Source organism: Eleginops maclovinus, chromosome 17, assembly GCF_036324505.1.
Source record: "Eleginops maclovinus isolate JMC-PN-2008 ecotype Puerto Natales chromosome 17, JC_Emac_rtc_rv5, whole genome shotgun sequence".
Taxonomy (NCBI): domain Eukaryota; kingdom Metazoa; phylum Chordata; class Actinopteri; order Perciformes; family Eleginopidae; genus Eleginops; species Eleginops maclovinus.
In genome coordinates, this window is record NC_086365.1 from 1,584,200 (window position 1) to 1,610,579 (window position 26,380).

General features: G+C 41.8%; 1 protein-coding gene across 1 annotated transcript in view; it reads right to left on the reverse strand.

Annotated features, from left to right (window-relative positions):
• Nucleotides 1–4,733: 4,733 nt before the first annotated feature.
• LOC134879212 (chemokine-like protein TAFA-2) overlaps nucleotides 4,734–26,380 on the reverse strand; it is a 122,218-nt gene continuing 100,571 nt past the window's right edge. The window contains exons 5-8 of the mRNA XM_063905577.1: nucleotides 22,425–22,580; nucleotides 16,469–16,593; nucleotides 14,836–14,892; nucleotides 4,734–5,501 (exon numbers count right to left, since the gene is read on the reverse strand). Of these exons, the coding sequence (XP_063761647.1) occupies nucleotides 14,863–14,892; nucleotides 16,469–16,593; nucleotides 22,425–22,580 (311 nt within the window). The 3' untranslated portion in view covers nucleotides 4,734–5,501; nucleotides 14,836–14,862. The remainder of the gene's footprint in view (nucleotides 5,502–14,835; nucleotides 14,893–16,468; nucleotides 16,594–22,424; nucleotides 22,581–26,380) is intronic.

Sequence of the window (26,380 nt, forward strand, 5' to 3'; positions counted from 1 at the left end):
AAAGTACCCGTAAGCATGGGTACATTACTGTTCTTCAAAAGGGTACTGCCCCAGCGACAAGCATTTGTACCGACTTAGGTACACAGTGGTACTTCCATTTCTTAGTGTGTATTGACTCTGTAGCTACCGGACCGGCTAGGTCAGTGTGTACCATTTGTAAGGGAGCCTTTGCTCTCCTATCAGGGTTTCTATTTCTGGTTTTTGCAAATTTTCCCTGAATACATACCTCACATTCTTGGTCGGGTCTATCTGATTTGCCCTTGAGCTGCATACCTTCAACCACATTTTGCAATTTTAGTACATCGTCATAATTACAGTGGCCAAGCGCTGCACTTGTCACTATTCTCACCTTCAGTGTGCACATGATTGTTAAACCTGGTACCATCTTTGTGTATCAAGGCGTCTTTGTCCTGTTTGAAAATGACCGTGGCTCCACTGGCGGTCGCTGCCTTCACTGAGAAGATGTCCTGGGGGTAAGACGGTATAAACAACGCCTTTCTCAGCGTAGTGGTATGTCGTCCTCTGCTGTCAACCAGGCAAAACTCTGCATCTCCCTTGCGTTGAGCGACGCCGCTGAACCTGGTACGTCTGCCAGCTCTATGCAGTGCGTTTCTGGCTTGAACGTGTCATCAAAGTTTTTAAACTTGGTAATGTCTGTGATGATATGCGAGGTAGCTCCTGTATCGACCATCAGGCCCTTCTCCTGGATGCCGCGTGCTGGCTGCCGTTGGACACTGGTTTCTCCGTCTTTGATCCTGAAGACGTACTCTGGGTCGCCGCTGCCATCTTCTTCTGAAACTTTTCTCGCGCCATCTTGTCTGTCTTTACGCCTGCACGTGGCGTCTTTGTGTGTGTCACTTTTGCATTGACTACACCATGTCTTCTGCCGACATGTTCTTGCTCTGTGGCCTTTTGTGCGGCACTTATAACACACAATATCTACATCGTCCTTGTTCCTGTCATATGCACCTTGTTTGGCGGGCCTCCGTCCGGTTCTCGCTTGAGTCTTCGTCACGTTATCACTCGACTCCGTAGTGCTTAATTTCTCTGTGTCTTCAAAGCTCCGGAGTTTTGTCCTTAACTCTGCGAACGTTATATTGTCGTCATTATGTGCCACATGTATTGCAAATGGCCTAAACCCCTCAGGCAGTCCTTTCAAGACCATGGCTATCAGTAGGCCGTCGCCCAACGTTTCACCTGCGTTACGTAGCGCGGTGATGGCGGTTTCTGCCCTTAAGATATAGTCTGTGACACTTTCACTGTTCGTCTTCTGAAGCGACGTCAACATGGTGTACAAGTTTATTATCCGGTGTTTTCCCTTCCCGGCATAATATCCCCTTAATATCTTTCGGGCTTCTCTTGTATTGTCAGGCGCATCCCTCATAATTAGCGAGAGGCTTTTAACGTCTAAAAGCTGTATTAGCTCAGCATAGGCGTCAGCATTTTTCTTGCCGTCTGCCGCTATCTCGGCTTCATCATTTGGTTCTCTTAGAATCGTCTTCTTTAACCCTAATAGGTGAAGGTGTCCCAACACTTTGGTTTCCCACAGTTCATACTTATTTTCATCTCCGTCGAACATCAGTCGAGGCAACCTGCTTGTCCCTCGATGGTCCATGTTAGCTTTTCTTGCTATCCCGTTAGCACGCGATTCGCTGCGACTTTCTGACGGTGATAACTCTTCAAACTTTTCCCCAAATGACTGCTGGGCCCATAACCTGTTAAGTTAAGGATTGCAGCTTCATCCTGCGTTGCACTCGGAGAGATATATTTGATACAGAGACGGTGAACTGTTTAGCTCTTAGGCATGGTTTACCCTTCGCTCAGCCGAGCTAACTTGGAATACCACACAGATCAGGACAAGTGCATGAAGTGAACACACCCTCATTTGCATATGATGCAAACCTACACATTTACACTTTAGTGCCCCACAGTGGTACAACAATAACACTGCATCCTCCTGTCAACTTAAGCACAGAATAGACACAATCTATATACATAAATCTCAACTGAGGACATAAACATCCAGCTTAACAGTCCCCCTCTCCAATGATATTGTCCAGCAGCGAATAACAGCCATGGCCGAAAATGTGAAAGATCAGCTGATCACACGTTTACGCCAAAGCCAGTTTTTCACACTGCAACTGGACGAGTCAACTGATATCGTGAATGAGGCAAATCTGCTGTGTTTTGTAAGGTACATTTATGATGGCGGTGTGCAGGCTGAATTTCTGTTTTGTCGTTCCCTGGCTTCCACAGGGGAAGCCATTTTTGACTCAGTCAACGATTTCATCCTGCAGAATAATATCGACTGGACACGATGTGTTGGTATTTGCACAGATGGTGCAACTGCAATGACTGGGAAACACGAGGGACTGGCAACGCGCGTACGCGCAGTTGCACCTTGCGCCACAGCAACACACTGTTGCATTCACAGAGAACAGCTGGCTGTGAAAATAATGCCACCATGCCTCAAATCAGTACTGGACGAGTCTGTGAAAATTGTGAATACAATAAAAACCAAAGCACTGAACACATGTCTTTTTAAAGCTCTGTGTGATGAAATGGGAAGTGAAAAACTGCTTTTCCATACTGAAGTTCGCTGGCTGTCGCGTGGGAAAGTTAATTAAAGCCGCACGCCTCAAGATGGAATTGTGGTGTGTCCGTCTGGACCGCCAGGAGTTTGACTGTTTTCCGACGCTTGCGGATTTTCTCCTCGCTGCAGATGAAGAGCTGGATGGCGGCACAGTTGCAGCCTTCAAGGAACATCTGCAAGGCCTTCACTTTTAGCTGGGAAGATATTTCCCAGAACTAGATGCAGGCTATATTCTTCTCTCTTTTTGCACTATTTTATTTATGTTATTTGCACCATGTATGTTGAGTTGTTGGAGGAGCACGCGACATAAGATTTTCATTGCCAACATATACGCTGTATCTGCTGTGCATATGACAAATAAAACCTTGAAACCTTGAATGAGTGGATCAGGAATCATAGGCGCCGATACCGTGGGTGCTTCGGGGCCCGAGCACCCACGGAGATTGCCGAGCACCCACGGAGATTTAACCGCACACACGGAGATTGTCGAGGGTCGGGCTTTAAACTTTTTAGAGCACCCACCGGCAGAAACATAAATCGGCGCCTATGTCAGGAATCCATTTGGGGACAAAACGCACATCGAACACGTCAGTTCCAAGCTCCCATCAAGACAAGTTGACAGCCTTGTGGACATCGCATCTGATTGGACACTGAGGACTTTTGGGTCCACGTCCAGCCTGAGCACCCAGAGCTGGCTGACGCTGCTCTGAAACTGTTGATGCCGTTTCCAACCACCTACAACTGTGAAGTTGGTTTTTCTACACTTGTTGGTCTGAAAACAAAGCAGCGTAACAGGATCAATGTGGACTGTGATATGAGACTAAAACTCTCCAGTTTGGATCCAGACATTGTTTCACTGATGTCTCAGCACAAGCAGCACCATTCCTCCCATTAGGTAGCAACAGAGACACGCAGTGTATGAGTGAGTAAACAATGCTATTTGTAAATGTAACAGTGTAAATAATTACTTTGTGTTTATTGTTAAAGTCTTGTTAAACTTGGGCCTGCAACCATACTGTATTTTATTTTTGAAAATCCACAGCAGAAGTTTGTGTCGTACTAAATGCGGTGCATTTTGCGTATCTCTCTGTTCGCTCGGACATAAACTCAGTAATAAATGTACTCTATGTTTCATATGATGTGTAAAATCTATCAGCATTTACCGTTTAAAATGTGAACGAAATGCTTGTAGAATCCGTAGTTGTATTTGTATTGTTGATTTAATGTGTGAACGAGCGATATAGAGAAGGTCACATAAAGCTGTTATTATTAGGCTGTAACTTGTAATATACTGTTGGAGTAGTAAGCAGGCCTATTGTATTTATTCTAGTTTATATTTAGTTATATTTGGTGTATATTTAGTTATATTTAGTGTATATTTCTCCTTCCTTCTTTGTATTGAACTGTTGCACCTCAATTTCCCTCGGGATTAATAAAGCTTCTTGAATCTTGAATCTTGTTTTGGGATATTGGGGGAGTTAGGTGGTCCGTGAGTATTTTTTTATTGGTTAAGTGGTCCTTGGTCTGAAAGAGTTTGAGAAACACTGATTTAAAGCTACAGTCACAGAATCAGCACTTCAGGAACAGGGCTGAGATAGAGGGGGATGAGGCATGCTACAATGGGGGATCTGTTTGGTATTTTGAGCAAAACACTTCAGAGACATGTTTTATATAGATATGGCCCTACAATATAATGTTAAAATATACTATAATAGGAGACCTTTAAATATGATCAACCACTCAAAACTTTAGTATGGACATTATTATTGAAAATGTGTCACAGCACGAAGCCAGGCTTAGCATCTTGGCGATCAAAATTGAAATAGGAATTTGGCCCCCATAGTGTGTGTCATACAGATCCTAAAAGGGGCCTTGTTTATCCTTATTGCACACCAACGGGCGGTTATTGCCATATAAAACTCACAACCACAATGTGGACCACAACATTGTCTCCAAATGTATTACATGTTATCATATTTGGACCATGAGAGCTCCATTTTCTGACAATAAATCCAAAAGTAGTTGGGCCGAAGTGATAGACAGGCAGACTAGAGTAATTTTTTGCATAGACAAACGTTAGTTACACAACCATACTTTATTACTGATGTCATCACTTACACAGACAGAGGAAGTGTCAGTGCTACCTAGTGAAAAATCATAATTAAGTAACTAGTGGAAAACAGTTTGTTGTCATCACAGTCAGGACCAGATGCTTTGTGTTTAATTGGAGCTGCGATACGGAACAGAACCTGGCAGGAGCGAGGGAAGCAGCAGCAGAATCATCTTCCAAACAAAAGTATGACTGGATCCAACCTCCTGTCTGTTAACAGCTGCTGGCTTTTATCAGTTCATACTCTATTATAGTGTCGTAACTTGAAATTGAATTCCAGGATTTCCCCCTCTGGTAAACAGTATGGAACCATGATAAATGTGGTTGTGTATTTCTATGAAAATCCCCTCTGCCACTAAGCCACATCATTTCCTCTGTATGTGGAACTTTAAATCTACACGTTGTTATACAAGAAAGCCATATTTGACTGATAAAACATAGTGATATTTTGTATTGAAGGTTTGCGATGCTTACAACAAACTGACGTGCTGTTCACCTGGGTCGACTTGTGATGCAGATCCCCCTTTGTACTTTAGAAATACCCTATAGGGAGATTGATTCCCTGTTGTATCCTCTACCAGCAGTCAAATGTCAGAGAATGAATCCTGTTGAACATTTGGAGTTCTTCAAAAACAAATGTTGAATGATCAGTCCTTGACGTCCATAGAGTTCAAGAAATAACATCCAGAGTTTTTCAAAAGATAATTTGCAGTCCAGAAGAAAAGAAGTCTCTATTTACAGAAAGGTCCTTTGCATGACTTCTCTTCTGATCGTCCGTAAGCACAGCTGCTGCCTCACCTGTCAAAGAAAGAAACAGTGTTAAAATAATCAGAGCCATCATTAAAACTCCATTTCAGGAAGTGACCCCCCACACGTGTTGGTGTGTGATTTGAATGATACTTGTACATGAACGCCCGCTTCTCTACACGTATTGTGACACATGTGACTCCTGTGAGGCTGATGCCATGGCTGAGGATGAAAAGAAAAAAAAAGAACCTACGGTAAAAAGAATTTTATTAACTGAAAAATCCAACAAACAAAAGAGCTGTGACACATTGATTGACGTGTCAAAGATGTTGGTAAATCTGTTACAAAATCAAATGCATTATTCATCACTGAAGCCTTTTTTCATTCTTGCAGTTTGTTTTTGTTTTGCACATTTGCTGTCATGCGTAGATAGGTGCTTAGAGCGCACGAGAGAGGAGAAGCAGAGATGAAGTGGAGGCATTAACGAGTGAAATTTGGTGAGAAGTTGATTTAGAAGTTGGAAAATAATACCAATCTGTGTGGTGATTGTAGGAAATGTTCTTTTATTCGAAGCACAGGAATCGATTCAAAAGAAAACAGAGTGAAGCTCCTCTTATAAGTTTTAAAAGGAGTATTTAATAATGGATGCAGCGGTAGGCTTTACAAAAGTTTCACAGCTGTGGCTCAATAGCTCAGAACACACTTGAACAGGCCCAAAACATGAATAGGGTTCACGAGGTGTTTACCGTCCGAGGGTCCGAGCAAAAGAGGTCGATTCCTTAATTGCATTGCTCTTTGTCCAGCGGTCACCTCTTCCTATTGGTCACTTCAAGTCGTATCAGTACTTCCGGTCAGTTTAGTGAATACGTGGCATAGGGTCATCTCCCTCCTTAGGGTATTACAGCGTCAATAAGGAGAATTAATCATTGTGTGTTTTTTGTATAACTCCACAAGTAATTCCCCTATTCACTCTTTATCCAGATTCTGTCCGCTAAGGAAACCAACGCTCAAACCCGCAGATTTCTTCAGTCCGACTACGATTCTAAGGACAGACTTCTTCTTCACCGTGCCAGTTAGGAGATCCACTGCGTATGGTTTGACAGTTGATAACTCGCTGCCAGAGTGGTAGGAGTGTGTGCATTATTCTGGACTGAACTGAATTAGATACCAAAATAATATTTTGTATTTCTTCAATAACTGTTCTTATGTTTTGTCTTTGTTCACATAAGTAAAGTGCCGGCTTGTTCAATTAAAACTGGTCTCTGGTCAATTTTTATATTGTTTTATCCCACTCCATTAGAACCTAGAACTGGTCCAGTAGCGCAAACGGTGTTGTGTCTGTGATACACTTGCTACAAGTGGCAGGCAGCAGGCTTACACTGAAACTGAGATTTCTGAATTACATCCTTTCTTTTACTCTCCTTTTTTCTGGAGAGGAAGTAAAGAGACCAGAACTCTGGATTTATTTGTTGTTTGAGGTGCAATTTATGACCCAGCAGCTTTAAGACATGAATACAATATTATTTTCCTCTTGGCTCTGATGCAGGATTTTCACCGGGAAAGTGGGCAGGGCCATAAATTTGACCGGTAGTGACATTACCACCCTCATACTATTATTTTTCTAGAAAAAACCCTGATGAATATAAAATGATGCTCCAAATGGTGTTTTGACAGAACAATCTCAGAGGCTTTCACAAAACACTTGTAGCAGGTGATTGGATGCACATCTGTCAATCAAACACATACTGTATTTTCCAGTGAAAAAAGCCTTTAGTGCTGTTTTTGTTCTTTTTTCAATAAAGTCATACTCTTTCAGGGATATAACTGAGATATTTCATCATCTACACTAACTGCTTTAGGGGCAGCCATTGTTCTTTTGAACAAACAATCGCCTCTTTGTATCGTAACACACATAAACCAGATCTCACACGACCAGGATCGGTCCAGTTCGGACATAAACAAGAATCTTGGCCATATAAGATGATCCAGCTGCAATGCAAGGTAAACTAATGAATGTGCCTTGCATTGAACATCTTCATATTACATCTAGTGTGTGAAGTTGTTCTGAAAGATCACCATTCCTTCATGAGTTCATGGGGAACGCATCATCTCTACTGGGTTAAAAATGAACAAAGACTGACATACCATCCACAGCGGTCACACAGAGCAGTCCTACTGACAGGATGAAGGACATGTTGGAAGGTCAAGTGGTGGAAATCCCCCCGTATCTAATAAAAGACTTATATTGGCTTCACGATCAGCACATCGATCAGTCAGGATCCAGAATGAAGGGAGCTCGTGAGCTGAGTTTGTGCTTCACACTAGGGGGTTTTTCTCTCTTAGTTTGAAGCTGTCAGATACTCTGAAGACCTCCATTCTCCCTGAGATTAAATTGCCTGTCATGAAGGCCTGTGGTGACTGGCAGCTTCTCTGCTCCTCCAAAATCACACTCTGGAAGAGACTCCAGAGGAACACAACGTAACAGCCTTTATAATGACGTCCGATCGATTCCCACCGTCCGTCAGCTGCCACCTCGGTTTGACGGACTGAGGGAAGCCTACCCCAAACTTGCACAGCTCCATTATGGAGGCTGAACTTCTGAAAGGAAACAGACAGTTCTGACAGCCTGGTTAGATTGATTCACAAATGGATGCTTTGACACAGAACAGGCCGGATCAGCAGCGCCGCACTGCACTGTGTGGTATAAATCAGCCTCCATTATGCAGAAAAGCAAAACAGTCCAAAAAGCATCAGGCCATCACTCGACAGAATAGCCTGCATAACCATATTAAACCCCGGGTAAAGAGTTCCATAAATATAACATGTCGCCGTACTCTGAACAGCCTGTAATAAATTCTTCCCTTTACACATTTACATTCTCAGCTGTCGCCGTGATTAATATGCTACTAATTTGAGAATAATTCCTCGCTGAAAGACAAAGAGCGGAGACGCTTGCTGTCAGAAGAGAACATGTCTTTAGAGATGGATCTGCACTGTGTCTCACTTTGGGATGGGGTGGGGCATTAACAGTATTTGAGTGACTGTCTGACACATTGCTAAAAATACTGTGAAGGAAACCAAAGTCTTCTGTGGGTGTTGCGTTTGTTTAATTGGAGGCTGACAAGTGCTAATTTAACTGGCAAAAGATGTATTTCCATTTAGTGCTTGAAGTAAGGCTGTCTGAGAGACTTCACACAGCAGGTGCATGCTCGTGTTTGTGCATTTCAGCGTGTAATTGGCACACCGCAGCGTCCTTCTCTGCAATATGTTGGTGATGTAACATCAGAGGCTGGGATCTTCATGGTATGGCGAGTCTAACTCTGCAATATCCGATATTTGTTATTGAGAAACTGCTTGGGTTATCCGTAAAACTCACACTGTACATTTTACTTTTATATTCAATTTAATATTCCATTCATTACACACTTAATGTTTAATATAATATCCTGTTTTATATTTTGTGTACATTTTTATTCCGACATGTAGGGGTGGGAATCACCAGGGTCCCCAGACAGAGAGGTTTACAGTATGCCTTTGAGGCTTACATACAGGACATCAAGGTAACAAAAAATGAGCATAATGCGATCAAAATAGAGGCAAAAACTATAGATCACAATCAATGATTTGCCACATCAGCTGATGATCTAGACAGAGGCTGGCACAAATGATGTCAACGAGCAACACTGTTCCTGTAAAGCTGGGTAGGTCTATATTCATTATTATCGTCGTTATTATAAAGCAAAAGCACAAAGCACCTATAACATTGTATAGCCTTATATGGTAGCGTATCATAACCATAATAGGCAACGTTAGCAGGCTAGCTGTAATTAACGAGGTGATCTTTCGTTAGCTCCGCAGGGTTCTGCGCCCACATCATCGGGTTTATCCATACCCTGGACCTCTGTAAGACACAAAACGCCAACATGTCTGTAGGCCTAGAACTACAGTCCTCCACAAGCTTACCACAACAGTGGCATAAACCCAGAGGTGTCAAAGTAACACCACAGCCTGTGATAGCAATCGTTGTGGCCAGGGGCCAAGACAGACAGAAAAAGGCGACCCATCTTCTGCCAATACAACAACCAAATGTATAGATTGAAATCACAGAATACTGAATAGTTTAACTTAACTGTAGGGTTAAAGACACAAGTCTTACATTAGAGCACACCAAAGTGTGCCGGTCGATCCTTGAGGGGTTCAACTGAGAGTGAAGACTTCCACTAAATCCACGGCCGACACTTGTCAGGCTTTGATTTTGGTTTGGGGAAGGCGCACACCCCCCTCCAACCTCTCTGGGTAACCACTATCATTCTTACAAGTGCCCCAGCCACAACGTTTAACCATATCTTTCTTATAGTCCACAAACAACAGTGTTAAAAGTACGAAAATCTAAGACACAGTCAATAGAGCGCTGTCATGAAAGGGTCGGAGCTTTGTCGGAGTCCGTTGTTGGCTCCGCTGTGATTGGCCAGTCTGCATTCTAGGGTGTGGCTTAGCGAAAGGTGAATTCTACGATATGCTAAGTATTGCGATACGATATTTTGCGATATGGCGCATTTCTGATTTCTTTCTCCGCTGACTCCATCGTAGTTTGGACTAACCTCCTGCCAATCCCACTGACTTTACCCATGGCCATGACCGCACAAGAAAAAGCTCAGCACCATCTAGTGGATTGAAAAAGCAATTGTTACCAAAAACTGTCAATTGAATTTGCAATATGAAGAATTTATATGATAAAATATCGATACTTGACATCCGTGTATCGATACAATATCGCCACGCAAAGTATGGCGATACTATGCTGTATCGATTATTTCCCCCTCCCGTATATTTTTCTACTTTTGTAATGCTATTTTATTTTTATTTACATTTTGAATTGTTTATTTTTAGTCTTTTCATTTCTCTAATGTACAATGCCTTCTCTTTTTATCCTGCTGCAACGCAACATTTCACATATTGGGATCAATAAAGTACCCATTATCTTATCTTAAAACAGAAAGGAAGGCATAAACTGCAGATTTAGCTTCTCAGCAACACTGACTGCTTGAGTGAAGTTGTCACCGCGTTCATTTGAATGGTAGCATGGCAATTGAGTAGATTTGCTTCAGAGCGAACACAGGATAGTGGGAAGAGACATTCTTCAATAATAATGCTCACCTGACGCTACGGTGCGATCTGTGAGAAACACAGTGATTCACTCATTGAGTATTCACAGTGATGCTGCACCCCGACTCCTTCAGGTGTCAATGACGATTTTAAGACTCTGGCAGAAGTGACGAAGATCTTCTCCTCCTGATTGTTGAAAGCATGGCCAGATGAACAGTGTAAATCACATCTGTATGTTCTGGTTCGCCCTGTTGTGATCACCAACCCCTAAGATCTTTCCTAGGGGACTCTTGTTTTTCCATTCCCCTCCTGGGGACACAATTCTCCCACATTTCTCCCCAGCTATGAATATTTTTCACATTTTCTTCTCGAACACAACCTGTTTCTGGCACTGTGCAGTGAGTGTTCCCATCAGGCCTGTTGTTTCCTCCTCCTCAGTGTGAGGCAGAGGGAGAAATGGAAAGTGCTTAATGGATGGAAATACTAATAGCCATTTCAGACACCATGCGAAGAAGAATTCCCATTTTTACTGAAATGTTTAAAGGGAGAGGCATGCTTTTTTCCATTGAGAGGCCAGTGGGTGCACAGAGCCTAGGAGAAAGAGTTAATGGAAACTGATGAATATAGGTTTATGCCAGAGATTCACGGAAGCTCGTGCCAGAGGGATGAATTACTCTGTAATTGGGAAATCTTCGTTGTTTTATAGGTCTCATTGTGTCAAACTACATTGATCCCTCATTGGAAGAGCTATCATAACTTTAGAAGAGGCAATCAGAAACTCATTATCCTCTTTTATTTCACTTTCCATACCTAGTAAATATCTCTCAAGTGATGAAGATAAAACACGTATGGCAAATCTGCTGTGTGACATTACCCGAAATGTGTAAAACCTTTTACCATTGACCGGATAAAGTTAATCAAATAAATCTATATTGAAGAAATGTACATGCTGCCTCTCCAAGAAAAATGAACACATATATTTTCAAGATGGACTAAATGTGTTCATTGGACCATGACATTTATTTGATACATGCATCCCACACATTTTTTGTATAATAATAATAATACGTGGTATTTATATAGCGTTTTTCCTGGTGCTCAAAATGTATAAAAGTTTAGGCAACATAGTTCTGTTACATACATACAAAGGCTGCTTAGATATTACAGCCAATGGTAAGGGAAAATGAAAGTGAGAAATATTGGTGACACTTTTTAATTTCATTATGTCTCACTTATTTTTCAATTTTTGTCCATTTAAGTGATCAAAATAGATCTTAAATTGGTGCAAGAAAGGAAATTATTATTAGTAACCTCTCACCACCATGTGTATGAATAGAGCTGGTTATGTATGTCATGCCGGGACAACAGACTTAGTGGCTCCACTCATCTGAATCAACAACCACCAGCCAACTTCCAAAGACAAAGAGACTACCTTCCCCCCCACCATCACAGCAGACCAGGTCAGGCGAGAATTGAGGAGACTTCGCCAGGGAAAGGCAGTTGGGCCTGACAGAGTGTGTCCAAGACTGCTCAAAGCCTGCGCTGCTGAACTGAGGGAGCCTCTTCAACACCTCTTAAACCTGAGCCTGCGACTGGGAAAAGTCCCGGTAATATGGAAGACATCATGCCTCATTCCTGTTCCAAAGAAGCCACCCCCAAGTGAGCGTAACGCCTTCAGGCCAGTCGCTCTAACATCACACATGATGAATACCGTGGAGCGACTGGTATTTCACATCCTCAAACCACAGGTTCATTAGCACTCGACCCGCTGCAGTTTGCGTACCAGGAGAAGGTGGGCGTGGAAGACGCTGTCATATAGCTGCTGCACAGAACACATTCTCTGGACTAGGGGAAAGGTGCTGTGAGAATCGTGTTTTTTGACTCCTCCAGTGCCTTTAACACCATCCAGCCCCTCAGACTGAGAGAAAAGCTCCTGCAGATGGGGGTGGACACCCACCTGGTATCATGGATCACAGACTACCTGTCAGAGAGGCCACAGTTCCTCAGATTGAAAGACTGTTTCTCTGACACAGTGGTCAGTAACACCGGAGCACCACAGGGCACTGTGCTGTCACCAGTCCTGTTCACCCTGTATACGTCTGACTTCTGCTACAACACAGAGTCATGCCACATGCAGAAGTTTTTGGACGACACTGCAATTGTGGGTTGTATCAGGGATGGGCAGGAGGTGGAGTACAGGAACCTGGTGTATGACTTGGTGCAAGCATAAGCATCTGCAACTCAACACTTTAAAGACCAAGGAGATGGTGGTGGATTTCCGCAGGTCAAAGCCCACTCTGCTGCCAGTCTGCATAGAGGGAGCCAATGTGGAGGTGGTCAACACATACAAGTACCCGGGGATACACCTGGACAATAAACTGGGCTGGTCAGCTAACACTGATGCACTCTACAAGAAAGGGCAGAGCCGGCTCTACTTCATGAGGAGGCTGCGGTCCTTCAATGTCTGTAGCAAGCTTCTCTGTATGTTTTAGCAGTCTGTTGTCGTGTTATCTTTTATGCTGTGGTATGTTGGGGAGGCAGTATTAAGAAGAAGGAAGCTGGGCGACTGGACAGGCTGGTAAATAAAGCTGGTTCTGTTGCTGGACTTGAACTATAGGTTGTCACAGCTACTGTGCAGAAAAGGACACTGAACAGACTGCTTACCATTCTGGACAATGATTGCCATCCACTGCACAGCACTTTCATAAAGCAGAGGAGCATGATCAGCTCATGACTAAGGGCACTGTCATGCTCAATGGACAGGCTGGGGAAGTCATTTGCACCCAGGGCTATACATCTCTACAATGCGTCACTAAGGGGTAGAGGAGAGATGGACTTTTCTGCATAAGTCTATCTCCCTCTCCACCACTTCCATTTCCACTGCCACTTATAGCAATGTTTGTTGTCTGACTGTCTACTGGCTATATTAGCCCATATGCACACACCCCTCCCTCCTTCTCCCAACATGGACTGTGTCCTAACTTTTAACTTATTACTTGAATACTGGCTGTAAGTTACTTAATATTCAAAGATTTGCTGCTGATTTCTGTGTCTCTCCTACTGTTTACATTATTTTTATTTTATTTTCTATTGTCCATATGTAATGCTGTTCTTTTTAGGCTTTAGCCTTGCACTGTAATACTCCCTTAATCAAAAGGAAAAATATGAACGTTACTTTTTTACTGAAATGATCAATTAAGTCCACATTTCAGTGTTTACTGAGCTGTGTGGGGTTTCTGAAACTTTTAAAAACATGTTTTAATGGTGATATACACACTGATAGGTTAAGGGCTAACAAGGTTATAGGAAATACAATTTTAAATATTATCACAAGTATTGGGATCATATTGGTTAACAGGTATTTACTGGAGAGTCAGGGTGACATCAATAAGTTTCACGCTCCTTTTTTATTTCAGTTCCAACCTAATGAAGAATATACTGCTGTTCACGTTCATAAAGCATAAAACAGCTCCATCAGAGCACGCTGCAGAGTCTCTAGAGTCTGTCAGTAGTCCTGTACAGAGAACTGTAGTTCCCCCCAGCAGATGCACATTAATGACGTCCGCTGGAGCATCATAAATACGTCGGTAGTGTAAGTGCAGTCGGATTCCCTTGAAGTCCGGTTGTCTTTTCCTAAGTCCTTCTGAATTCTCCTATCCACTATTCCTTAACCCTGTGACGTTTCACGCAAAGGTCAAGGAATAGTGGATAGGAGAAGACGATAGGAGCTGATTTTTGGACAATTCGACCACAACTTCTGTCTCCCTGCTGCGTCCTGTCCAGTGAGAGCTCTGTGAACTCTCACTGTGTCTCAATAAATGTATGATACAGAGGTCAGTGTAGCTAAAGGTTCCATCTTTACGTTGGGCTGTTTTCCAAACTCTCTGCAGAGGTGAAGAAGAAAGCCAGACCCCCTGCAGAAAACCTTCTAGAAATGTGTTCCTCCAGCTGAGTTCAAAGGTTTGTGAGAGGAATGTGCGGGTAAGGCTGAGGCTTTGAACACGTTGTTATTGTCTTTGTGGATCACCTGTCTGTCTCCTCACTATCTGTGGTGTAGTCACACTACCGGGAGACGAGGTTAATAACACCATGTGCCTCGTCTGTTTTAATGAAAATGTGACACTCCACAGTAATTGATATGCATCCATTCTTTTTGTACGATGAAGAAATAACGACACATTAAAAATCCCTGTTGGGAATCTCTCTGAATTTTTCATTTGGAAGATACGACCACAACAAATGAAGATATGAATATATATATATTTAAAAGGTTTATTACCTGGACTCAGCTGTGAAGCATCTGACGTTACCAGAGCTGCTCTTTGTCTCCAGAAATCTTCCCAGCGTCCATGTTAAAGAAGACAACAAGAGCAAATATGTTTGATTTTCATACTTTCACTGAATTCCAATTACAGATATTAGATGCACTTTTTCTCAGAAACCTGGCCACAAAAAAAACAAGAAAACTATTATATATATAAATATATGGTATCCAATGTTGAGGTCCCGACAAGTCCCTGAATCAATAGCCCCCGGCTCCAGGCTCCCGGCTCCAGGCAGGTGTGGTGCGAGCAGTTTAAATAATTAAGCACATGGAGTGAGGCAGAACCGAAGTCTATGGGTCGTCATAACACACTGAAGGATACGGCATCACGTTACAACGTTAAAAGCAGGTAATTGGAGTGAGTAATTGGCCAGTTTGGGTGCTCAGAGTGGCCTGAAAGTGCTAAGGAGACATGGCAGCCCATTGATTACAGGCCCCCAGGGGTCCAAACACTGACTGTGAGCATTAGCTGTTTTTAGGTGAAGGCAGTGCCAGACGACAGCCCGGGTGACTTTGAAGAGTCGATGTGTGCGAGCGAGAGGCAGAGTGGAGCCACCGCAGAATACCTCAGACCTGTATGGCAGCTGCAACCAGTTTGTATAGCAGTCTACGAGACAATGACTTCTAACTTTCTTATTACCTCAGTACAGGTGGCTCTCAGGACCAGTGATGGGGTAGCTACTATAGGGTTCTAATTACTATATTAAGATGGTTTAAAAGAATCCAAGAGACTTCTCATCTCAATTTAACAGGATTTATTAGTACAATGATATGATAAGTTTACAATGGACACTCGGCCGAGGTCTTCTTTAACTGGTCCACAGTCCACTTTCGAGTGGTTATCTGTCAAAAGCGTCGTAGGAAGAAGGGCTGTTTTCAAACTTTTCAAATTGTTTTCTACTCTAAGGTCTTTCCGGTCTCATTGTCACTCATTGGTTAATGACGACGGGGCAGGTCTTCGGCACATCTGACTTAAAAAAAGTAAGGCCTTATTTTACTAAAATACTCACTGCTGAAAGCAATTACTCACACTACTAGTTACATTACTTAAGGACCACTCTGTAACTTCACCTGAGTTGCAACATAAATCAAAAGACAAATAACCATATAAAGTTAAACCTCATCAGATCAGCACAAATCCTTACTCTAATAAGGACAGTACTGCACACAGACCTCTGCTTCTGCTCTTTGTTTGAACACCATGTTTTCTTTAACTCAGTTTCCATCAGAACTCTGGTCCAGGTAGCTTCAGAAGTTATCCTGTCTGATGGCCACCGCCCGCCTGATACCTGTATCTTGCTCAACATGTTTTGGAAAGATGGCCATTCCACTGTTGAAATGGGCAACATCACCCCAACACTGACCATGATATATCTAGTGCTGTGTTTTTCAGCATGTGTTTGTGTTTTGTTTTTTGATTAACATCCCAGTTTGCAAACCAAGCCTGCGTTAGCTAGTGACTTAGCATTTACTATGCTAATGGTCCCTGGCCCCGTCTGGCCAAAATACCAAGACTGCGATGGCAACTCCAAACTGAATGCTACGTTTTAACAGGAAGTCTATAAAAGTGTTTGTTTGTCAAACTTACCTTGGTGGTTTTGATCTTGTTCCCTGTAGCACAGCTCCAGCCCTTCAGATCAGGAAGGACTTTGCATTCCTCCCCGTCAAGGCACGGATGCATCTGACACCACCACTTCTGCTCCACTATCGAGGCTGGGAAGGAGACACCAAAGAGAACACATTCAGAACTCTGTTGACGTGGTCTGCAGGACTTTACATCAGGGTCAAAAGCATTTCAACAACTCTATGTCAACTCTATGGGAATCTATTCATAGGGCAAGCAAACCCAAACATGAGCAAAACCAAAATGATGTTTCATCTGGATCAACAAGTGTAATATGAAAGTGCAGGCCAGAAACATTTACGAAACAGTAAGCTAACGTAGCATCACGGAGCTTGTTGGCCTTATTCTCCCCCTACTGTTAGCTACAGGAATTATTATTATTATGGTTCTTCTATATTGTTTTAATGAAGATGACTTATTTTTGCCCTAACTGTTTTGAGTCTAAATGCACCGTGCTGCATGCGTCAGCAGCCTGAGACGGAGCACCCCTCAGATAGCTTCTTCTCCACCTGTCATGTCACAGTCTGACAGCTGTCTCAGGTAAATGATGTAAGATTTGCTTTGTGCCTGCCAACACTTGGTAAATCTATTTTGAGTATTCAAACGCACTTCAGTGAGATCCTTGTCATACATATCCCAAGTGTTCGCCAACTGAAAAAGTACCGGAGCCGTCTGAGGGGAAGCGTCGCTACAGAGAACCGCCTCCATAAAGAGCGCATTAAGCTTCTGCTACTCGTACCAGACACCATTTGATTTGCCATATTACAGAGGTCATTATCTACCCTGCATATGCCACTCCAGCAGCATTAGTGTGCTCTGCTAATGAAGAGGACTGTTCTCATAATCCACACAGACCTCCAGAGCCCGGCACGGTGCAGGGCTCAGAGTGGATCCTTCATGACATCAGCTATAGCAGCAGTGAGCGTCAGGTCAACTGCAAGCAGATGGTGGTTTTATGATAGCAGCTATTTAAAAGCCACAAAGGTTCCTCATAAAATGTTATGGGAGTATTGATAAGCAAACATACATTAAGTGCATGTGTGTTTCATTTAGCAGTTAATGATGCTGTAAAAACACGAGGGCAGCTCAGACTGACAACATCTGGGAGCAGGAGATGGATTGAGTTGATTTATTTTTCTTTATTGTTGCCGTTAGAAACAACTCTTTGCTTTTAACCTTGAGCTGAAATGTGTTTATGACCAGTATTGTTCAGGCATCTTATATTAAAGTTAGAATTGTTTAATTACAATCATGTGCGAGCATGAGTATCACATCAGCTCAAAGAGTACAGAAGATAGAGTTCTCTTAGAGACCCTATTCTGCTTTTTCCCCTCTCCTGCAGTGTGTAATACTGGTTTTAGTGCATGTAAATGGGCTGCATAGTCAGAGGGAGTTTCTCTCCCACACATGTTTGAGAAATAGGCAGAAAATGGGGTTGGAGTTTAAATGATTTGAATAACCATAGGTTTCATATTCAGATTGTGTGGATTTATTTATTCCAAACACTAGCCTCTGAACGGGTTGCTCATAGTTTGTGCCTTTTATCTTTATACTCTCGGAATGGTTCAACATATTCAAGTGTCATAGAGCTCTAAATATACATTCCTCATGTATTCATATATTACAATGTATTCATTCTCCACACAGTCTACAACATTTCTCTATGCTACCTTACAATCGTCTAACTGATATAAAGCTCTTCATTTATTACTTTATTAAGTTATGCTTTGTCTCCCTAATAAAGTCATGTGCTGTTTCAGAGAGCCCTGTAATCACAGAGCATTTATTGGGATTTTAAGCATAGAATACTTTTTTGAATATGTTTTACTCAATAAGAAGAAGAAGAGAAGAATAAGGAGGAACCCTTACTGGTCCCACCGAGGGGACATTTACATTTGTTGTTGTTTTTTTCAATGTATGTGCATCTTTATTTGTTGAATAGGACTCTAATCTTTGTTGTTTGTGATTATTGAGGTCACACCTCCCTCACTAGGAACGTTGATATACTCTAATTTGAAGTAATATATTCTCCTCTCTGATTGGTGGTTACCCTCACCTGCATAAACATACCCATTACTGCGGGATAGATCAGGCAGATGATGCCTTCAAGCTGAAAAGCCTTCAGTTTTGGGACAGCTATGACATGCAGGCCATGGTCACATGACAGTCGGTCACATGATTGTTGAGGAAATCAGGCAACCAGTGAGGCAGTTATTGGTCACAGACTGTGGCAAATCAATTTCAAACTTAGTTATAAATATCACTTTTTACACTTACATTGTTGTTCAAACTAAACACATTTTGTTAACTATGTTTGGATGGATTTTTTTCTCTTACACATCTCTGTTCAATATAAATGTACAGCCTTCAAAAATTCCATCTACTAAGAAAGAGCAGGGAAATACCACACATCATGGACCAAACTTATGAAACTGAGAGCCGGTAAAATAACACTGATATTTTCAAATATTCAGGGTCTAACCTGTATAACACTAGCAACTCAAAGTCTGTTGGACCGCTAACACTACGCTACCGGAGGGTCCGTCTACCCGAACTTACATGGTAAAAAGTTTCCAGATTGACAGGATAAAAATCCATTCATATAAATTCCTTTGCAGTTTCAATATTTCAGTTATTTTCACTTGTACTTTTCCCTAAAGAGTCTTCCATAGTTATTCTTTATCTAGTACATCAAAGATCTATCCGCTACTTGTAAACTACTTCAACTACAAACTACAAAGTCACCATGTTTAATACGTTTTAAGTCAAAAGGTATTATCTTTAGCTACCTCTAAATTACACATTCAAATCCATTCAATTTCTCTCAGACATCTGGAGGTCCATTTGTCTTCATATAAAGAGGAGTTTGTCTCTCACAGTGTGCAGCTAAAGGTAATCCCTGGTTGTAGAAGAAAGAATAATTAAATGGTTTTGTGCTGAACATTTTCTTCTGAGATCCTCCGTGGAGCTTTAAACTGAGGCCGGCGGCTCACAGCGCTAATTTGCAGAAAATGTCAATACTCAAATGTCAAGGAATAGGTCAAACACGACTGGGTCCGGAGTTTAGCTTGAAATCTGGCTTCTCAGACTAAAAAGAAGCAGGAACTTCAGCAGAGTCAGAGCGCACACATGCTCAGAAACTCTGTGGGCCATTAGCAGGCAGCTCCACATCCATCCACAGGTGATTATAGGAGGGAGTCAGGCCCCGGCATTCACCGGACACCATCCACTGGGTGCATTCGTTCTAATATGACACATTACAGCAGTCTAATGTCAGTGGATTAGACAGGATAATAATGACCAATAAAATGGAAGCACTGCTGCTACTAAAGATGCACTTTAGAAGGCCGCATTTCCATCCAAGCACCTCCTTTCCTAAACATTCAAACAGTTCTTAAACAACTGTGGCAATTCATAATGGACTACAGGGGGTATATTTGTTTTAGTTTTCTACAGACTCTAGATTTTATTCATGGAAAACCCAAGTAGTCTTGTCAAATCATATTTTTGTTCTTTTTGTGAGTGGATGTGACTGTGACTGATTGTGTTGACTGGGCAAATGATGATATGGTTGTTTCCATGAATCCTGCATTTAATTTAATCCAAATCATTGCAGACTTTTTTGTACAGAAAATGTTCTTTTGTTGTCCAAAGAATCAATAATCAAAACTTCGAATTAAGACCACTAACCATTTTTCATAATAAAAAAAGATAGACCACCCTAATACTGTTATTACTACTACATGATTCCAGCAGCTCATACTATCTAACCACTGTCCTGTAAAGTGTTCAAAAATGATATATATGGAACCTTATAGAGAAAAATTAGAAACTTCAAGCTTGACTTTAAAAAATTGGGCTATAGAATTACTGTCTTTATGTGGGAGAGACACATAAAGACAGTAAAAACAGATTTGAGACTGTCATCATTTTCTAGACTATCCCCATGTCTTTCTTCGCTCATACTTCAGGGTGTGATCATGTTAACGTGCACATAAAAACCTTTCATGTTTCGGCACTGTTGTTGGCCAAATATTAGAAGAAAGACATTGGTCAAAATGTACCAAATCTACAGAAGTTGTGAAAAACCGCTCTACTTCAGAAGCTCTCTAGCTAGAGACTTGCAGTTTTGGTGATCTTTTTGTGTTTAGTAAACCAATATATTCTTCAAAAATATAGTTTTTTGTTAGGTCTAAAAGCTTTTTTGGGAGGTAATATAGAACAAATGGTGGTGGAAATCTTCCACCCACACCACACAGTGATTTATGAATCACAGTGTTTAACCAGTTTTTTAAGTCACTGCTGTTTTTTTTAACCAGTTTTTTAAGTCTTCTTCTTCTTCTGACAATTTAATAAGACATTTTCAAGCAACTAAAACATTAAAATTAGCACACTGGGAACAATTTGTGACACAAAAACACAAAAAAATAGACGACACCGTGTCATGAACCTATCAATCACAAGGTAGCCAGCCGCGGTAGTTTCACCTGTTTTACTCTTTCACCTCTGTGGGACAAATAAAGGATTTCTGATTCTGATTCCATAGTAAAGAAGACCCTTAACTCATATTTGTGAGGATAATAAGTACTGTAGGGTCATTTTTTCATAGACGTCTATCCAACTGGACATTGTTTTGAAACCAGAGGAGCCGTTAGAAAGAATGTTAGCATAGGAACTCATGACTGTTTTCAGGACTGGAGTTTGCCATGTGGTTAAACTGGCAGTTTATAAAAAAAGACTGTTGGAAAGTTCCATTACCTTGCTTGTAAAGTTATCATTTTTCGGGTTTGTTATTTAATTGTTTATAAGAGTGGAAATCCATTTAGTGTATCAGCTTAACATGGTTGACTGCTTTCATCCATTTCAAGCAAAGTGCATACTAAGAAATCTGGACTGCAAGTTCAATAATTGTTTTGGATAAATTCTTGCCTTAAAGCGAGGCTTGAATTATGAAATGTGATTTATATGATTATTAACTTGGTCATTATAGCATCATTGTTTAAGAAAGAAATGGAAATTGAAATATGAAATTGGATGACCGTGTCTTTGAGCATGACCTTTTGTGAGGCATACACACATGCTTTGCTCTGGTGATAATAACAGGGATGTGTGTACAGTGCATTCTGCTTGAGGCATGGGAATGTCATTTACTACACTGTACTGTTAATCAACTTATTGCTTAAACACCTATGGATGATCTCAGTAAAGTTGTGTTTCCTGTTTTATTCTGAAAGTCTTCCCCCTGTGTTCTGTCTGTTCTGTCTGTGTCTTCCCTCCTGTCTGATTACCTGATTGTGTTCACCTGCTGCCCCTGTGTTTCCCCTCCCTCCCCAGCTGTGTCTTGTCCTTGTGATTCCATCTCCATGTGTTTAGGTTCTGATTCTGCATCCATCAGGATTATGTGAACACTGCCAGGTAGAGGAAACAGTACAACATGTTGTGCTGTGTTGTGAAAAATACAGACATGAAAGACAGGCGCTAAAGACAGAAATCAGGAAGCTTGGAATGAAACAACCATCAGTCAAAGAGATTTTAGACATTGGGTCAGGAATGCTTTTATATTATTTAAGATAAACTTAACTTATTAACTAATTAATGAAGAGAACATAACATTTTCAATTTCATTATATATTTTTTTTTTGCTTTTGGGGTAGATAATTGTGGTCTACACTCCAAGAAGGAGAAGGAGGTGCTGGTTCCGGCTCTGTTAGTTGTTGTCTGTTTGTGTTGTTTGTGGAAGTGTTCTGGATTATCCTATGTTGGGTTTTGTTTCTTTGTTCCACCTTGCCTCGTCCTGCTCTGCTGATTAAAGGTCATTTTTTAGTCCCCCCTGCTCAGCTCTAAACCCTGACAGAAGTGTGTCCTGATGGTTAGAACATGACCAATCGCTTAACCCATGTTGCATTGCTCTACAGCGTACCGTCTACACAGGAGGGGGCGGCTCTGGTGGTCCCAGCCACCTGCCCAGGGAAGCAGGAGCACTTCACAGTTTGAGAGCGCTCCTCGATTTTGTTCTTGTTGCAGCAGCGGTGCAGCGCCACCACCTCGCAGGTGCCGGTCCGGACCTGGTGCGCTGCTGGGGAAACAACAGAGGGGAAAGAGAGGGAGCATTCAGTGAAGCGGGGGGTGCATTAGTTATCATTTACACAGACACACTCCTGGTTCTGGACTGAGTCCCAGAAGAGTCTCTCTCTGGGGTCTCCATTGTCTGCTCTGTCTCAAACAGATGACCAGCTGGCCGACTACACTTCTCTTTTAGAGCAGCTCTTTATCACAGCCATAAACCTTCTGTTTCTTCTGAAAGGTTTAAATGAGGAACATTTGGCATTATCTTAATCTGAATATATTTCTGAACAGAACGGTTTGTTAAAATGTTACAGTGTAATGTTTCTCTAGAAGGAATATTGGATATGTCTGTTGCACACATGGACACAAAATCAACCTCTAGGCGGCATAAGCTTAAACAAAACTCTTCACTTCAGTCGTTCTGCAACACAACCGAGCCCAAGCGCATCACAAGGCTGCACACACTCTCGTCCATTCAGTGATCCCCTCCCCCATTTGAAGGGGGAATGCTTGTTTACATTCATACGCCTACTGTGTATGCTATATAGACTATGCTAGGACTGATGACATCACTCTGACATCAGCGCTGTTTTTTTTCTTAATGGACACTCTCTCTCAAATAAGACATTATAAAAGAGTTCACAGGGGGAGCAGAGTCTGTTGGGAGGCCCTCTGAATCTTTACCATTTTTTTATCCTCTCTAAAAGTCAAAATCCAAAAACTGATCTGCCGTTGCACACATAATTAGGAACAGTATCTTCAACCTGCTCAGTATATTTGATGAATTAGAGATACCTTTAAATAAATAATAAAGTTTGACGTATGATATGGTAACGATTGGAACTGATACATTCTTGTTTCCCCACAACAGCCTTTAAAATACTCCAGGTATGTGAAGGGGAAAGTGCAGCGCTGCGATTTGGAGCCAATTTCCAGATCACGCTCCATTGCCTGAATTATTTAGAGCCTGAGCTGCTCCTTTCTCTCTTAATTGCATGTGACATTTTCTTGAGGTGTCCTTTTGCTGAGACGCTCACTGCTGCAGTCAACAGTAAATGTGAAATGATTGCATACTGTGTGTACTTTTGCGGACTGCCGCTCAGCTAAACCAGTTAATTAAGTTCTCACTTCAGCCTGTTACCTCAGGTGGACAGCAGTGCTTTCCAGCTGCTAAAACATCAAGTACTGAAGTAACAGTCAGCTGCTCTCTGAGGCTGAGACACCTCACCATGATGTTCTGCAACTGGTGAGCTTCACCAAATCTGAGAATCACCTCCTGCAACCTTCTCAATTAGGAACTCAGGAGACACTGCACTATTAATACATTAAAGGGGCCCTATTCTCCTGCTGATGTTCAGGTGTATATCAGTATGTACTCTACTTTAAAGAGTCCTCTCCTGCTGATGTTCAGGTGTATATCAGTATGTACTCTACTTTAAAGAGTCCTCTCCTGCTGATGTTCAGGTGTATATCAGTATGTACTCTACTTTAAAGAGTCCTCTCCTGCTGATGTTCAGGTGTATATCAGTATGTAGCATCTCTACTTTAAAGAGTCCTCTCCTGCTGATGTTCAGGTGTATATCAGTATGTAGCATCTCTACTTTAAAGAGTCCTCTCCTGCTGATGTTCAGGTGTATATCAGTATGTAGCGTCTCTACTTTAAAGAGTCCTCTCCTGCTGATGTTCAGGTGTATATCAGTATGTAGTGTCTCTACTTTAAAGAGTCCTCCCCTACTGATGTTCAGGTGTATATCAGTATGTAGTGTCTCTACTTTAAAGAGTCCTCTCCTGCTGATGTTCAGGTGTATATCAGTATGTAGCATCTCTACTTTAAAGAGTCCTCTCCTGCTGATGATCAGGTGTATATCAGTATGTAGCATCTCTACTTTAAAGAGTCCTCTCCTGCTGATGTTCAGGTGTATATCAGTATGTAGTGTCTCTACTTTAAAGAGTCCTCTCCTGCTGATGATCAGGTGTATATCAGTATGTAGTGTCTCTACTTTAAAGAGTCCTCTCCTGCTGATGTTCAGGTGTATATCAGTATGTAGTGTCTCTACTTTAAAGAGTCCTCTCCTGCTGATGTTCAGGTGTATATGAGTATGTAGTGTCTCTACTTTAAAGAGTCCTCTCCTGCTGATGTTCAGGTGTATATCAGTATGTAGTGTCTCTACTTTAAAGAGTCCTCTCCTGCTGATGTTCAGGTGTATATCAGTATGTAATTGTTGTGAATTTATTTGTTAGGAAGAGAATTTATTTAGAACAGATGATTTAAAAGGAATAGTTAAAAGCAACATTTAATAAGTTAGTCAATTTATAAGTAAGTGTTAAGAATAACAGTTCATGTTTCAGATATGGGATTAGATTAAAAAGGGACTTTAGGTCATTTAAGTTGGGATATACTTAGGAAATGGACTTGAAATGGACTTCATTACCCATGGGACATTGTGCGTGTTACGTCACATACGCAGTGTTGTAGGTCGTACAGCGGCCATTGTTTTATGTTGTTAAGGATGCTGACAATTCAAGCCAACCACTCGCTGTAAATATGTTAAGTTCTTTATTTTAGTAAACATCTGAAATGAACGGACGTCTCCCTTCGTTATTTTAGTAGCCATCAACATTAGTTCAGAACATTTTTGGTGCCGAAACCCGGGAATTAGAACGAGATGGCTGACGACCCGGCTGAAGAGAGACCACTTGTAGCGGAGCAAGGAGAAAGGGCGAGAAGGAAACGTCGGACGATTCGTAGCTCCACTACGCGAGTGATCAACCAGATTGATGTTGAACTGCGAAAGGAAGACCAACAGAGGGATCTCAACCGTGTGCGGGAGATGTTAGCTGTATTGTCGACAAAGGAGGACACTTTGCGCGAGCTTGACAACATAGTGGAGGAACACACTTCACTGGAAGATGTGGAGGCGGAGATTGAACTCGCAGAAGATTACAGAGACCGCCTCATTGAGGTAAAGACGCTTGCTCACCGAGTGATCAGCGAGACTGTGAGTAACCCCCCGCCTACTCGGCAAAGTGATGCTAGTACTGCAAATAGACAGACAGTGAGACTGCCAAAATTACAAATTGACAAGTTCAACGGAGATGTAAGCTTATGGCAGGAATTTTGGAGCCAGTATGAGACTGCTATTCATAACAACAGTGCACTCTGCAAGAAAGAGAAGTTTACCTACCTGAAAACGTATCTTACTGGAACAGCTGCAAAGTCAGTAGCAGGGCTCACACTGACAGACAGTAATTATGATGCTGCAATCGAATTACTTCAAAAAAGATTTGGAAGGAAAGATGTCATTGTAAATGCACATATGTCAAAGCTACTGAATCTCACTCCTGTAAAGAGATCATCTGATGTCACTGCCTTAAGACAGCTGTATGATGAATGTGAAGTTCAAACCAGAAGCCTACAATCATTAGGAGTGGTATCAGACACCTATGGTGGAATGTTATGCCCAATATTGCTCCAGATGATGCCAGATGACATGGCTCTTGAATACAGCCGTCAAAGAGGTGACAATGATGAGTGGAAAGTGGACAATGTGCTTAAATTCCTCCAGACAGAGGTTCAGACCCGAGAGAGAACTGTACAGATGATGAAATCATTTAATCAGAGAGAAAGCCAGTTCACTAATAAATTCAGCAGCAAATCACATTCAGCTAGTGACATGAAAATAAAGAAACCAAATATGACATCTGCAGCTGCGCTACACATTACTGAACAGAAAGTCAACAATTGCTTGTTTTGTGATAGTGCTGAACACAAATCTGAGAAATGTCCAGACCACGATGTGCCAGCACGCA